Raw genomic sequence first — 15780 nt, 5'->3', positions numbered from 1 at the left:
TATCCTACACTTTTCTTTTAAAGAGATGAAAGACCCTCCTCTCATTTGCAGGGACTTAGCTGGACTTTTACCTCGGGTGGAATATTCTCTTTGTTTCAGAGATGCTTGAAAATCAAGGGCAGCAGAAACCAAAGGGAATGCTAATCCCAATATAGGGAACTTAGTGATCTGAAAATTGTTCATGGTAATTAATTTATCTGGAAAAAACATGGGCAAAAGGTGCATGGGGACACCATCATCTCTAAGTTTGATTCCAAACTCCACATTATCCAGACTTGGACATATATAATCATTTCTGCAGAGTCATTTGGTCAAAATCTTGGAACTGCCTACCTCACAACTTTGAGGGAGTTCTTCACCACAGGGACTGCAGTGGTGCAAGAAGATGGCTCACGACCACCATCTCGAGGGCAGCTGAGGTTGGACAATAAATTTGGCCTTTCTTGTGATGTTCATATCCTGAGAATGAAGAAAATAAACATCAGGAAATTGGTGTTCGGACATTAAACGCTATCAAATTCATACACACCAAGATCCTAATATTTAAATATTTTGTTCAGTAAGTGCCTTGAATCACTCTCTTTCTTTAAGACAAGCACTTAATTTGCTCTTTCAGATCAGGCTTTTTTCATTATTGGATTTGTTGGAAATCGGAAAAGTGAGCAATCCTCCTAAGTTTCCAGTTTTGATGTGATATTTAAGTATATGTTTATCCATTCTCCAACTTCTGCTTTAACGTTATTTCCTGTGCTGTAAAGTCACTAAAGTGACCAATTGATCATCAGTTATTAAGTTTTTTGATCATGATTACATAATGTGATACAAATTTGCTGTATCAACTTTCTTATTCTATTGTATTCTTTTTCCACAGAAAGTGTGCCCTGAGTGGTCAAACTAAAACTTGTAAACACAGAATTAAATTGGGAGATTCCAGTAGCTACTACTATGTTTCACCATTTTGTAGATACAGGGTAAGGAATGATGTGCTTTCTGTACATTTGTAAAGCATCATTGTACTTTAGAAAATACTGCAAGCCAGATAAAAATTCCTATAATTTTTTTTTCTGTCTTGCTCTCCAGATTATGTCTGTATGCAACTTCTTCACTTATATTCGTTATATACAGCAGGGTCTGGTTAAACAGCAAGATGGTAAGTGATTATTTTGAAAACAGCAATTGTAATTGAACCTTATTTTAGTGGCTATTAAGGACATCTTATTGCCGTTTGAGGATTTGCTGATATAGTTTTATAATCGGAGGCAGATTACGAGCATGCCATGCTGCACAGTGCTAAGGTCCCAAAACACACATGGAACTTTTAATTGGTTGTGGTGTCTAGCACTGATATTGCTATTTTCAAAAAAAAGTAGAAATGTAGATATAGAAGCTAAAGTAGAAAATGAAATGATTATAGAGAAACTCTGTCTTGCGGAGAAATGCATTTAGATCCTTGCTAATCTAATTGTTAGATTAAGAAGCATAACGTGATATAGAATGACTCTTCACTCCTCTTTCTCAAGTTCATACAAGTACATTTTACTTTCTCATGCAACTACCTCACTCCCTTTCTTCTTATTCAACTTCCTACCATCTATCTTAATTCCTGTTGGTGTCTTTTTTTTTCCTTGCCTACCACTACACTTAATGCAGGAACTATTTTTATTTTCAATTTATGTTGAGATTCTTAATGAACAATAAAAATAGTTTGCAGTTATGTGGGCCTTTCATTTCAAAAAACATTCCAGGCTTTTCAGAGAACCATAATCAGACAAAAATAGTTGCAGTGAATGCAGATTGTTAGCAGGGAAGCTTTGACACGAATGTAAATGTTAAAGAGAGACTAACAGGCATAAGGGAATGCAGAGAGCTTTGGGGAGAGAATTTCAGAGTTCTGTGTGTAGCTGGCCTCTGGTAGGGTGGAATATAGAGGAGGGATATGAAAGAGACCACAGTTGAAGTAAGAGATGTAGAACTGTTGAGGTTTGTGTGGTAGAGAAGGATATGGCAGTGAAGAGATTAAAATGCGAGAAAGATTTTTAAATTGAAAATGTAGGAGATGACATGGATCAGAAAACGTGAGTGATGCATGTGAAATAAGATATGGACAGAAGAGCTTTGGATGAGTTGAATTTATGAATGGTTAAAAGCATTTACATTATCATATCTGAAGCTGTCTATCAAGATGTCAGCAGCAAATAGGCTGAGGCAGGATTGAAGGTTGGTGTTGTCATTGAGTTGGAAGCAGGCAGTTGTTGGGATGGAGAGGCTAATTGATTGGAATCACACGTCAGTGTTGGTGCTGAGATGTTGAATATTTGGTTTCAACTTCAGACAGTGCTTTAGAAGGCTATGTAATTGGTGTAATACAGTGTTTGTGATTTGACATAATTATGATGCAACATCCCAAATGCTTAAGTAGAGTGAATTGTAATTTATCCATTAATGGATGTGGAGTGAACAGGATGACAACACAGAGGGGGTGGAGGCCATTGAGAGATTGATGCAGCTCTATGTGCATAGAAAAGCTGGCCTCAATATTAACACCCTTCCCCACCCAATGACAGACAGAAAAGGGTAGTGCAAGGATTAAACATTAAAAATCTGGGAATGTACCTCCAGCCTGCTTCAAGTGCACCTATCACCATATCAGGTTTTTATTCTTTCATGGGGTGTGGGTGTTGTTGACAAAGCCAGTATTTGGTGCCCCTCCCCAATTGCTTTTGACAAGATGGTGGTGAGTCACCTTCTTAAACCACTGCAGTCCTTGTGATGTAGGTACTTTCATAGTGCTGTTAGGCAGTCAGATTCCGATCCAGTGACAGTGAAGAAATGGTGATTTTGTTTCAAGTTGGAAGAGCCGAGTGACTTGGAGGGGAACTTGCATTTGGTGGTTTTACTGTGTGTGTGTTGTAATTGTCCATCTAGATCACACTGGTTGTGGGTTTGGAAGGTGGTGTCAAAGGATTGGTGAGTTGATGTACTACATTTTGTATGCAGTACACACAGGTGTCATTTATGTATCAGTAGTAGAAGGAACGAATTTAAGTTGGTGAATATTGGACAGTTTCAGGGTCCTAAGTTGTTTGAGCCATGCTCGTCCAAGCAAGTGGAAAGTATTTTATCACACTTCTGATTTAGTGTTGTAGATAGACAAGTTTAAGTAGTCAGGAAATGTTATATGCCTTTGAATTCCCAGTCTCTGACTTGTTTATATAGCCGCAGTATTTATATGGCTTGTCCAGATCAGTTTCTGGTTATTGATGCGCCCCTGCCCCCCCTCCCCCCGATATTGATCATGGGGATTTAGCAAAGGTAATGTCACTGAATATCAAGGGTGATGGTTAGATTCCCTCTTGTTGGAAGTAGTCAGTCATTGCTTGGCACTTGTGTGGCACAATGCTACTCCTGTTGTCGCCAATATATTTATATGGCTTGCCGAGTTCAGTTTCTGTATCCTCTTGTCTTCCTTGCCCTAAGTTGCAGGGCTCATGTTTTCAGGTGATGTCACCAAGGATAGGTTGATAAAGGAGAAAAGAGTTTTTTTGGGACTCCATGGGGAACTGGGTGGAAGGAGAAGTTACTGATGTATATATCCGAGCTAATATTGGATAGATAAGCGCAGATGGTTGGCTGTATGGACAATGGAAGACTGCCATTGGCAAACAGTAGTAGTCTGTGTCAAAGACTGCAGAGAAGTTTGATAGGATATGATAGAATAGTGTAGCTTGTCACAGTAACATAGCATGGCATTTGTGACTTTGATTGAGACCGTTTCAGTTTTATGGTAGGGCACAAACATGAATGGCAAGTTCCAACAAGTTGGGAACAATGGATAGGTTTGGAAAGTGACACCATGTTTGAGAACTAAAATCAAAGCAAAATACTGCAAATGCTGGAGATTGGAAATAAAAACTCAGCATCTGTGAAGAGAGAAACCGAGTTAATGTGTTGAGTTCAATTTGACGTCTTTGGAACTCCGAACTTGGATGTTGTCAGACCTGCTAAGGATTTCCAATATGTTTGAGGAATTTGGACAGTGATAGAGGTGGAATATTGGATGATAGAATAGTCAAAGATAAGATTTTTGTGGTGTGATGGCCATTTTGAAAGTGAAGAGAACAGCATCAGAGGAAAAGGAACCAGCTAGTCAACTACTATGGGTATTAGGAAAGGAAATTGGTTGTTTGGCAGTTTTAATTAGTTTGGTGGAACAGTTGGTAGATCTTGTGGACACGATGTGAGGGGAGATGGAAGAAAAACTAGAGAGAGATTCCGGATCAATGCTAGGGCAGTGAAGTTTTGGGAAAATATTGCCTGGTGTATAAGGTTATGGAGGATGAGGCAGAGGCTGCTGAATCTCAAACTTGGGGATGAAAAACCCATTAGCTCCTCTCATGCTGGAAGTGAAGGTGATTAATGAGCACTTTCACCAGAATAGATCAAGGATCAATTGCATTTGATGTTCTGTGGCTGATAGATGGCTAAATCATTGATTCACCAGATATTTTCAAGCCTATGACCTTGGATTTGAGGGAGCAAATCCAGTTTTTTATTTATTAGTCACAAATAGTCTTGCATTAACACTGCAATGAGGTTACTGTGAAAATCCCCTAGTTGCCACACACTGGTGTCTGTTCATGTACACTGAGGGAGAATTTGACATGGCCAGTTCACCTAACCTGCACATCTTTTGGACTGTGGGAGCAAACCCATACAGACAGTGACCCAAGCTGGGAATTGAACCTGAGTCCTTGGCGATGTGAGGCAGCAGTGCTAATCCATGCAATGATGAATTAAAGGGGGAGCTAAAGGTACAGAGCAATGGCTTTGGAAAGGTTTTGGTGAATGGATGGTTGGAAAGTAGACAGTTTGTAAGTGCAGTAGTAAGTGATTTGGCAGAGAATTTATTCAAAGGACTGATGCAAAAGGTTTGGTTACTGTTTTAGCGTCATCACTTCAGGCTTCCGTTCCACTCTTATCTCTTAGTCTATTTAGCAATTGATTTATTATTTGCATGAATAAGAATGTTGCTGCAACAACATTTAGTTTTTTTTATATTGATGTGTTGTAATCAGTATGTAGTTAAAGAAAATTTTATCTCAATTTGTTTAATTTTCCTGCAAGATATTGTTTTGAAAACTTGATGTTCAATTATACTTGCAGTTATGTAAGCTGAATATGTGAAAAATTGAGATTACTGTACTTAATGTATTTATGCATATGAAAATTCATCCAGTCATACTGTATAATTGAAAACCTATCTGGAGCACAAGTGACTCTTAAGAGGGATGTACATTACAAACTTGGTGATTTTATGCTTTTTATATTCTGTTTTTACAGTTGAACAAATGTTTTGGGAAGTGATGCATCTGAGGAAGGAAATGTCACTCGCCAAACTGGGATTTTACAAGGAGGAACTCTGAGATCCAATTGTTGGGAAAAAAAAATGCATGAGCTTTAATGAGTGATCAACAATAATGTGGTTTCTAAGACTTTATTGTCCAAATATTTATTTCTCTTCTATTAGGCCTGCCATCTCTGGTTTCTTCTTTTCAGCAGCTGCACTTAAGTGCGAAAAGGGTAATGTTGACAAACAGCAAGAGACTGAAAAATATTTTTTTCTATTTACAAGCTTTTAGTTTCAGACGTTTTGAATACTGTGTTGAATATTTGCAACTGTATCAGTGGCATTGCGTGGAAACAAAGTTTTGGGTGTAATGAAAGCAGCTGAAATAAATGTTGACCTCAGTTATCTGTTATGCAACATGTTTGCAAGAAAAATGAATGCTTTGTGTGTGCTGGCTTTCTGTTATGTAGTATATTTTAAATTAGCTTGACTGGATGTGTGGTTTTCATTCTCTGAATAGCAAATCGACCTTTTCACCATTTGAATTCAACTTCCATTAATAATGGTTAAGTTATTGATTTCACATTGTGCACTTTAAATACAGTGTATTTTCTAAGAACAACACTTTATAATTCAAATCTATAGCAAATCTAAGACAAATTAAGATATGAAAGGGACTAATATGAAATGCATTAGTGATACATTACTGTAACATTCTATAAATGCACTAAATTACAATAAATATGTCTGATCAATGTTAGTTTGCAGTTTTGAAGATTATCTGCATATAAAGCTTTTCATATAGTGGAAATTCTGATGCTGCAAAATAACAGGAGAAATAGAAATTTTTGAAATATTTGGGAGTGTGCTATCTTGTCATTTAATAGTTTCTATTTTTATGCTCCACCATGACACAATTTCTAAAAGAATTCTGTTCCATTCTCACTTTTCATTATCAATGACATAGCTGTTCCTCTCTCCAAACTGTTGTCAGTTGTTAGGGGTTTAAGTAATAATCAATTCTTAACTTTGCATTCAACGGTTTAAAAATAAAACAAATGCCTGTCATTGACAAGATCTGCCTGCTTGGGCCTATGTTGACAACAGTTGATTGTTTCTTTGCCATCTTTCTGAACAGGAATAAACTGAGGGTGCAAGAGAATGGTTTTGAGTTTCTTACCAGTTTTAAAACCTTTATCAATAAAAAGCAGAAGAAAATTCTGCATGTAGGAAGCATTTTATCCTGCAGAAATCTTTAATTTGTTGATTTTTAATCATCAATAATTTGGATGATACTGATTTCATTTTTTTTGTTCTGCACAATGTCACTGCTCCATGTATTTTTCAATTACATCCTTGTGATAATAGGAATGCTGCTGTGACATTTGGAAAGTTTTGGTACTTAAGACCCTGAGTTTTTCTGAAGCCTTGTTAATTGCAATGCTTTCACATCACAACTACAGGTTTTCAGGGAGTCTGATACAACTTTGAGGGTAATCACTTCCCTCAGGATGGCAAAATTTCAGGAAGAAACAACTGTGATGTAACTACTAACTGTTGACTTTAGAAAAGATTAACTAACACTTAAAAGTTGGCCTTATGCCTGCTTTCTCTGTGCATAGCCTGTCTAAAAGGAATGGCTGATAAATTTATCGTGTGCCAAGAACCACTTTTTTAAAAATAGTGTCAGCACTAAGCAACAACAATGGTCAATTAAATCTTCAGTGTAAAAGACTACCAAGCCCTAACAATATTGGAGAAAAACTACAATGGACTCATCACTGAAAGAACTCCTGTTTCTGACTATCGAAATATTTAATAGCCTTGATTTTCCAAGAGGGAAGGCTAACTAAGAAAAGTGCAATAGAGCCCAGTAACAGGCAATGAATCTAACAAGGCTGGGGAATGTAGAGCTGTACCAATTTTAACAGCAGTGTCTTGTATAAATTGATCTCCACAGAGACCTGACTGACAACTGGCCAGACTGACCACCTGATGGCAGACATGGAGTGGGTGTCTTATTGTACGAGGCACAGCTGGATCCCTGTGCATTTAGTGTCCAGCAGTCAATGGGATAGGGAAAGATCTTGGCAGGAACTGGAAGGTGAAGTAGTTGCTTGGCAATGTTGGGATTGGCTGGGAGAGATTGGTGTGTGGGGTTAGGTTCATGGCTATAGAATCTGCCTAAGGTTGGAAAAGGGATTAGCCTGGTATAGTGGAAGTCAAGGGCTTCCGCATGAGGTTTGGATCAGCCACTTTCTGTAACTCCAAGGACCACTCAGCTCATTAAAGATTTGGTTCAAACATGGACAAAAAAGCTGAACTCAGATGAAGTGTGAGTGACTATCCTTGATATCAAAAGAATATTTGACCAATTATACAATAGAGGCAAAACAGAAGTCAGTGGGAATAAGAGGGAAAACCCTCCACTGGTTAGAGTCATACCTACCACAAAGGAAGCTGGCTGTGGTTGTTGGGGGTCAGTCTTTTCAGTCTCAGGACATTACTGTAGAAGTTCCTCAAGGTAGTGTCTTGAGGCTCAACCATTAGGTCAGAGGCGAGGATGTTTGCTGATGATCATTCATGGTTCTTCAGATACAAAGCAGTGACTGCCCATTGGCAGCGAGACATGGACAAATTCAGACTTAGTTTAATAAATAGCAAGAAACATTAGTGCCACACAAATGCTAAGCAATGACCATCTACAACGAGAGAGCATCCAGTAATCTCTCCTTGACACTCCATGCAATTATCATCACTGATTCCTGCACTGTCAACAACCTGGAAGTACCATTGACCAGAAACTGAACTGGACGAGCCACATAAATACTATTGGATGGGTGTAGTTCCAACAACACTCGAGAAAGTAGATATCATCCAAGACAAATCAACACACATACATGGTACCCCAACTACCATGTTAAAGATTTGCTCCCTCCTCCACTAGTGAAGCAATGTGTGCCATCTGCAAAATATGTTGCAGCAAATCACCGAGTGCTCCTTTGACAGCACCTTTCAAACCCTTGAAGAACAAGGGCAACCAATGAACTACCTGCAAGTTCACTTTCAAGTCACACACCATTCTGACTTGGAACTAACTATATTGCAGTTCCTTTACCATTGCTGGGTCAAAATCCTACAACACAGCAGTTTGAGAATATGACTCACCATCACCTTCTCGAGGGCGATGCATACTGGCCTAGCCAGTGACTGCCACATCCTGTGAAAGAATTAGCAACTGTAGACCTATGAGGAGATATCAAATATAACTTTTAAACTCGATTTATGATCCACTTCTGGCCTATCTACCCCTGCTAAACCTGTTACTTTCCCTCAGTATCCTGATATTGACCTGCTCTTCTGAACCAACAGGTTATTAAATATTTATAAATCCCTAGGAACAGTTTACTACCTGCATGCGTCCACAGTTTATATCTTTTCTGGACCACCAAGGTTGGATGGCATTATGGGAACAAATCCATGAATTAAACTATTGTTAGATATGAGTTCTAACTTGCGGCTGCCCAATTGATTTATTTTAACGATGCAAATGCAGCAGTTTCTTAACTCACAGGGGTGCTGGCAGTGAATTCTCATTTCCACAAGACTCTCAGTGGAATGGTGCAAATCATCCAGCAGTTTGTGACAATTCTCTGATCTACCTTGCCACTGCTCCCAGCAAGAACAGAGAATTTGGCGCTCAGCCAAAATACAAGGATGAGTTGTTTCCTTGAGTATAGAAGATTGAAGTTGAAATGAATAAAATGTTCAAATGAAATGATGGTGTAGATATGGAGGAACTATTTCCTCTGGTGGGGAACCCAGAATAAGGAGTCATAGAGGTTTACAATATGGAAACAGGCCATTTGATCCAACTTGTCCATGTTGCCCTTTTTTTTAAAACCCTGAAGCTGGTCCCAATTGCCCGCATTTGGCCTATATCCCTTTATACCCATCTTACCCATATAACTGTCTAAATGCTTTTTAAAAGACCAAAATTATACCTGTTTCTACTATTATCTCTGGCAGCTTGTTCCAGACACTCAGCACCCTCTGTGTGGAAAAAATTGCCCCTCTGGACACTTTTGTATCTCTCCCCTCACCTTAAACCTATGCCCTCTAGTTTTAGACCCCCCCCAACCTTTGGGAAAAGATATTGACTATCTAGCTGATCTATGCCTCTCATTATTTTATGGACATCTATAAGATCACCCCTCAGTCTTCTACACTCCAGAGAAAGAAATCCTAGTCTATCCAGCCTTTCCTTATAACACAAACCACCAAGTCCTGGTAGCATCCTAGTAAATCTTTTCTGCACTCTTTTTATAGTTTAATAATATCCTTTCTATAATAGTGACCAGAACTGTACACAGTATTCCAAATGTGGCCTTACCAGTGTCTTAGTCATCCCAACTTGTATATTCAATGTTCTGACCTATGAAACCAAGCAGGCTGAAAGCCACTTCCATCACTCTGTCCACCTGTGACTCCACTTTCAAGGAGCTATGAAGTTGAGATACCGATGGAGTCAAGATACCAATCAACCATGATTTAATTTAATGGCAGACAAGGACTGACTGACTACTTTATTACTAATATTCCTATCTATGGACTTGGGTGTGCAATTGTTCTGGGTTGGTGTGCTTGCATTTCTATAGCTCCTTTCACATCAAAATTTCTGTATTCCACACAAAATGGATGCTTGCCAGAGTTTGTTGCTTTCCATCAGCAAATGTTTACAACTCGATGGAGTACTGTTGAATAGGGAGTCATTTAACCACTCCCCATTGCAGAGCTTCTAACTATTTTCCATGGAAAAAATATTCAGACTTTGAAAATGATGCAAGTTTTGGGTAAGAGTTAGTGGGCAAGTTGTAGAAATGTGCTGACTCGTATTCCATTGTTGGGAGTTACTTCCAGCTGAACTTTACATTATTTTTCTTAAACCCTTGTTTTATGCTTCTGTACTAGCCAGAATGCAAATTTCTAGCTAATGGGAGGATGTTTATGGACTGGTCAGCAGAGCGCTCCACCTATGTTCCATGTTTATTTTCAGGATTAAGTAAACTGTAGACGCACACTCATTCAATTGCAATGTACCTGTGGCCTGGGCAACACCCTGATGCAAGAGGATGTGATGTCAATGCCTAAGCATAAATCATTTAAGGATTTAAGCATTTAAGGATTCTTTTGCATTAGATGTGAAATGTATAAGTAAACAAGAAAAGACATCTCACAACATTGCTGGCAGTCCAGAAAGATAAATTGTATTGGGATAGCTAACGCTTCCAATTTTGTCATCCTCCCAAGAAAATAGCTTATCCAGTTCAGAAATGCTTACTTTTGAAATATTGACAAATAAATGGTGCACTGGAGAACCAAGCGTGTAATATTAGGCCCCTGCCTTTGCTACCATAAAGTGTTTTTAAAAAATTAACATTTCTATTCTAAGTTTTTTTTCATAATTTGTTAATTCAATTTTGAAAATAAGTTATTATCAGTCCCATTACTTATTAGTTCTTGTCTGCATTCCCTCCCTCTTTTTTGTATCTCTCTATCAGCAATGATATGACCTTGGTAGCTATGAAACGAGCAGTGTAGTTTAACAAAGTGCACTATTTATGTTACATAATAGTTTTGCTGCCCTATGCAATAAAATTGAATTGCTGTATTCTGCCTGTACAGTAATAAATATGTAAAAGGTTTGAAGGTACTGATCAAAGGTCTCCAGTAATAAGAATGAGGAAAGATTTTGTGTACTAAGTGGGCTAGTTGAGACTTTCTGCAGAGGACTTACTAAAGATCATTTATCACATTGGCGTAGTGCCCGTCAACATGAAGATCTGTCAATTTTTCTGGCAAACTTTACTCCTGATGATACAATAGCTGGGCAAAGGTAAATGTTGTAGAAAGATTGAACGTAACGACACATCCGGAAATGTTCGCCATAGGAGCATGCCTCTTGACCAGTTTGCGGAATGAAAAATGGGAGTGTATTTTTTTCTGAACAGCTGAAGAACCTGAAAATTTGTCGAAGTGTTTTTTGGAAAGAGTTTTAGGTTTGTGTTATATCCAAAGTTATGACATGGATGTCTTAGGAGAAAATGAAGCACTGCAGCAGTTTTTTAAAGGTAAGAAGGTCCATGATTTTTCTTTTGCAACAAGCTCTTGGAAAATCAACTTTAAAAAAAGTTTGTTTGTCCTTTTAAGCCATTTTGACTTTTTGTGTATTTATGCAAATTGGCACAATTTTCAGAGTGATCGTCTGGAATGGTCAGACAATAGAACTTGAATGGCATGTTTGAAGGGCAGAAAGGTCTATGCAGATTATCTGGATTGCCAATTTGTACATTGTTTCCCCCTTCTAACAAACGTGTTAGTCCACCCTGTGTTCTCAAATTGTACAGATGTATTATTTTAGGCTGTGGAGATTAGTTACTTTATTAAAAAAAAAGGGGGAATGGAGGAAGAGAGCAGATGGCAGGTCTACCTGAATAAAGCATCTACCTCAGTTTTTAATAAGTTTTAGTTTGTTTCGTTGGCTCACTCTTGGGGGACCTTTGTGAGAAATCCACAGAAGTTGTGTTAAGTGGCATCAATCACTTGGGTTCAAAGTGTGGTGTGCCTGACCACATTTCACTTGTTTTACATGGACTGTACTTACTGGGAATATTAGGCTGCAAGATATATTTTATAACTTGTGTTATCCTTAAAAGCCTGTGTATATCTGTAAAAGGTATAGCTGGGATGAAGGAATGGTGTAATATAATTAATTTTGTTTTTAATAATTGTTTTATTCTTTCGTTAAAAGTTAATCAGCAATTGTGTAACTCTTGTTCATTCATCTCTCTTAAAAAAAAAAGTTAGTATCTATCAGTTAGTTTCAACCAAATAAGATTCCATCCTGAAATCTGACCAGTAGTAGCATCAGAGGGGATCGTGACAAATATAATAGCAGGACTTCATTGGAATTTTTGTCCTTGGTTTTGCACTCTGGCAGTTAATCAAATTGACAGGCTGAATAATGCCTAGCAAAAGGTCTGCCTGTACAAGGCCAGAGCTAAGGATTGGAAAGGAGGGCGGGAGAGCTCATGAGGTGGAGGAAGGAGACCGGAGAGAAGGAAGAGATTATAGGAGGTGAAAGATGTCTCTGGATAGGTTTATGGACGAAAAGGGATTGGTATAGGCTAGTGGGTCATAGTTTTTGTAACTGGTCGGCGCAACATCGTGGGCCGAAGGGCCTGTTCTGCGCTGTAATGTTCTATGTTCTATGTTTGCAGTGTGCATTCTGGTTATCACATCGTGAATGAGTGTTGGTTAATCATAGGAACATGAGTAGACCATTTGGTCCTTCCGTCAATCTGATCCAATAAGATCATGGCTGACCTGTGACAAAACTCCATATATTCATCTCAATCCTGTATCTTTTCATACCTTCGCTTAACAGAAACCTTAAAATTGATTTGGCATGAATTGCTGTTTATGAAATAAAGTCCCAAACCTCTATTACCCATTGTATCTAGGACTGGGGGACAATCGGCCAAAATAGATTCTCTCCCCCTACCTTATCTGTTATACCAAGAACCAAGAACAAAAAACAGTACAGCATAGGAACAGGCCCTTTGGCCCATCAAGCCTGCACCAACACATGATGTCTTTCTAAACTAAGGACCTTATGCTCTATGCTGTCCATATTTCTCTACTCCCTGTCTATTCATGTATCTGGCAAGATGTCTCTTAAACATTGCTATTGTATTTGCTTTTACCACCTTCTCTGGCAGTGCATTCCAGGTACTCGCCGCACTCTGCGAAAAAAACTCTTCCCTCTCGCTTCTCCTTTAAACTTTCCCCCCTTTTACCTTAACCTTTGTCTCCTAGTAAATGACATTTATACACTGGGAATAAGACTCCCAACTATCCATTTTATCTATGCCCCTCACAATTTTGTAAATTTTTATCTGATCACCCCTCAGCCTCCGACATTCAAGTGAAAACAAACTAAGTTTGTCCAATTTCTCCTCATAGTTAATACCCTACAAACCAGATACCATCCTGGTAAACCTCCTCTGCACCCACTCCAAAGTCTTCACATCCTTCTGGTAGTGTGGGGACCAGAACTGTACACAATATTCCAAATGTGGCCTAACTAAAGTTCTACACAGCTGCAACATGCCAATTTTTATACTCTAAGCCCCGACCAGTGAAGGCAAACATGCCATACGCAAGTTTAATATCTTTGAAAACCTTGATCAAACTATCCCTTAATATTCTAATTTCCAAGGATTACAACCCCAGGTTGTATTTTCAAATAATTTAACTTATGACTGGGTATCATTAAATCTATGCTGCATTTCATTTCAAGACCAATACAATCTTCTTAAGATCTGGATCCCAGAACTGAACTGAACTCTGTTTCAGGTGTAATTTAATGTGGGCCTTGTGTAAGCGAAGCAAAGCTTCTACTGCCTTGTATTCTATTCCTCTCGCCAAAAAGATTAGCCATCAGTCTATTGATGATTTTCTGTATCTGTTCATGACACTTTAATGATCAAAGTACATGAACCCCCAAGACTATATGGATTTTCAGTGTTCCTAACTTTTCACCACTTACAAAATCACTCTTCTATCCTTTTGGATCCAAAGTGTATAAGCTCACAATTGCTAATTTTGAAATCCATTTGCCTCAATTTTGCACATTCACTTAGGTTGTCAATATCTTGGTAATATTATGCTTCTCGAAAAGCCTGTTCATGTGCTGCGCTGTTCTTTGTAGAACAGACAAGGTAGATGGAGAATCTATTTCGGCCAATTTTTTTTCTTTTTTTGAAATGCCACCTTTCCATCTCATCATCTAAGCTGTTAACAAATACAGTGAATAATTATGTAATCACAAGTCACAAACTGCTTTGTCTCCTACTGCTCAGCCAGTTTTCAAACCTGGTCAATAATTTTCCTTCAGTTCCACAAGTTTCTACTTTAGCTACAGTCTCTGAGGAATTTTATCAAATGGCTTCTGAAAGTCAGTATAAATAATAAATAAATAACAAAACCGGGTAGCATGATGGCCCAGTGATTAGCACTGCTGCCTCATAATGCCAGGGACCTGGGTTTGATTCCCAGTTCAGGTCACTGGAGTTTGTATATTCTGCCTGTGTTTGTGTGGCTTTCCTCCGGGTGTTCCAGTTTCCTCCTGTGGTCCAAAGGTTAGATGGATTGGCCATGCTAAATTGCTCCTAGTGTCAGAGGGTCTAGCTAGGTTAAATGCAGGGGGTTATGGGGATAGGGCCTGGGTGGAATTGTGGTCAGTGCAGACTTGATGGGCCGAATAGCATCCTGCACTGTGGGATTACGTGATTCTAATAGACGTTTTCCCATTAAGTACTTGAAACAGCTCTTCAAAAAATTAAATCATGTTCATTTGAGGTGACTGATCCTTTACAAATCAGCACAAGCCTAGATATTGCCCAGGTCTTGTTACAATTGGACGTGGACTGTTTCAATCTCTGGGGAGTCACCAATGCTGCTGAATATTGTGCCATCATCAGCAAATATCCCCATTTCTGACCTTATGATGGAAGGAAAGTCATTGATGAAGCAGCTGAAGATGGTTGTACCTCGGACACTACCCTGAGGAATTCCTGCAGTGATGTCCTGGAACTGAGATGATTGCCACGGCCATTTTCTTTTCTGAGAGGTTTGGCTTCAACCCGCAGAGGCTTTCCCACTAATTCCCTTTGCCTTCAGTTTTGCTCGATCTTCTTGATCCACATTCGATCAAATGCTGCATTAATCCTGAGGGCTATCACACCATCTCATTTTTGGAATTCGGCTCTTTTGTCCATGTTTGAACCAAGGCTGTAATGAGGTCAAGAGCTGAGTGACCCTATCAGAACGCAAACTGAGCATCAGTGAGCAGGTTATTGCTAAGCTGGTGCTACTTGATCGTGCCGTTGATGACCCTTTCCATCATTTTACTGATAATTGAGAATAGACTGATGAGTGGTAATTGGCTGGGTTAGATTTGTCCTGCGTTTAGTGTACAGAACGTCCCTGGGTAATTTTCCCATGTTGCCACGTAGATTCCAGTGGTATAGCAGTGCCGGAATTGCTTGGCGAGGGGCGATCCTTTAAAACCTGTCCTCATGCATTCTTCATTGAACCAGGGTTAATCCCTGGCTTGGTGGCAGTGTTAAAGTGGGGGTATGCCAGGCCACAAAGTTACAGAGTGTGGTTGAGTCCAATTATGCTGCTGCTGATGGCCCACAGAACCTCACATGTAAGCCAGACCAGGCGTGAATAGTGGATTTCTTTCCTGAAAGGACATTAGTGAATCAGATGAGTTTTTAGGACAATGATTAATGGTTTCATGGTCACCATTAGACTCTGAATTACTTTTTTAAAAAATTCCCATCCACCATCTGTGCTGGCATTAC

The 15780-nt window shown here is 39.0% G+C and overlaps 2 protein-coding genes across 10 annotated transcripts in view; both read left to right on the top strand.

Annotated features, from left to right (window-relative positions):
- rab3ip (RAB3A interacting protein (rabin3)) overlaps positions 1-6422 on the top strand; it is a 70444-nt gene extending 64022 nt beyond the window's left edge. For all 8 annotated transcript variants that reach the window (XM_080191219.1, XM_080191214.1, XM_080191222.1 and 5 more), the window contains 3 exons: positions 872-971; positions 1081-1150; positions 5341-6422. In XM_080191219.1, the coding sequence (XP_080047345.1) occupies positions 872-971; positions 1081-1150; positions 5341-5423 (253 nt within the window). In that variant the 3' untranslated portion in view covers positions 5424-6422. The remainder of the gene's footprint in view (positions 1-871; positions 972-1080; positions 1151-5340) is intronic.
- Positions 6423-6500: 78 nt separating this feature from the next.
- myrfl (myelin regulatory factor like) overlaps positions 6501-15780 on the top strand; it is a 101178-nt gene continuing 91898 nt past the window's right edge. For both annotated transcript variants that reach the window (XM_080191212.1, XM_080191213.1), the window contains exon 1: positions 6501-7451. In XM_080191212.1, the coding sequence (XP_080047338.1) occupies positions 7343-7451 (109 nt within the window). In that variant the 5' untranslated portion in view covers positions 6501-7342. The remainder of the gene's footprint in view (positions 7452-15780) is intronic.

Source organism: Carcharhinus amblyrhynchos, chromosome 6 (genome assembly GCF_965287045.1).
Source record: "Carcharhinus amblyrhynchos chromosome 6, sCarAmb.v2.hapA, whole genome shotgun sequence".
NCBI lineage: Eukaryota > Metazoa > Chordata > Chondrichthyes > Carcharhiniformes > Carcharhinidae > Carcharhinus > Carcharhinus amblyrhynchos.
Note: the sequence above shows the minus strand (reverse complement) of the source record. Positions and strands in the feature narration are given on the sequence as shown.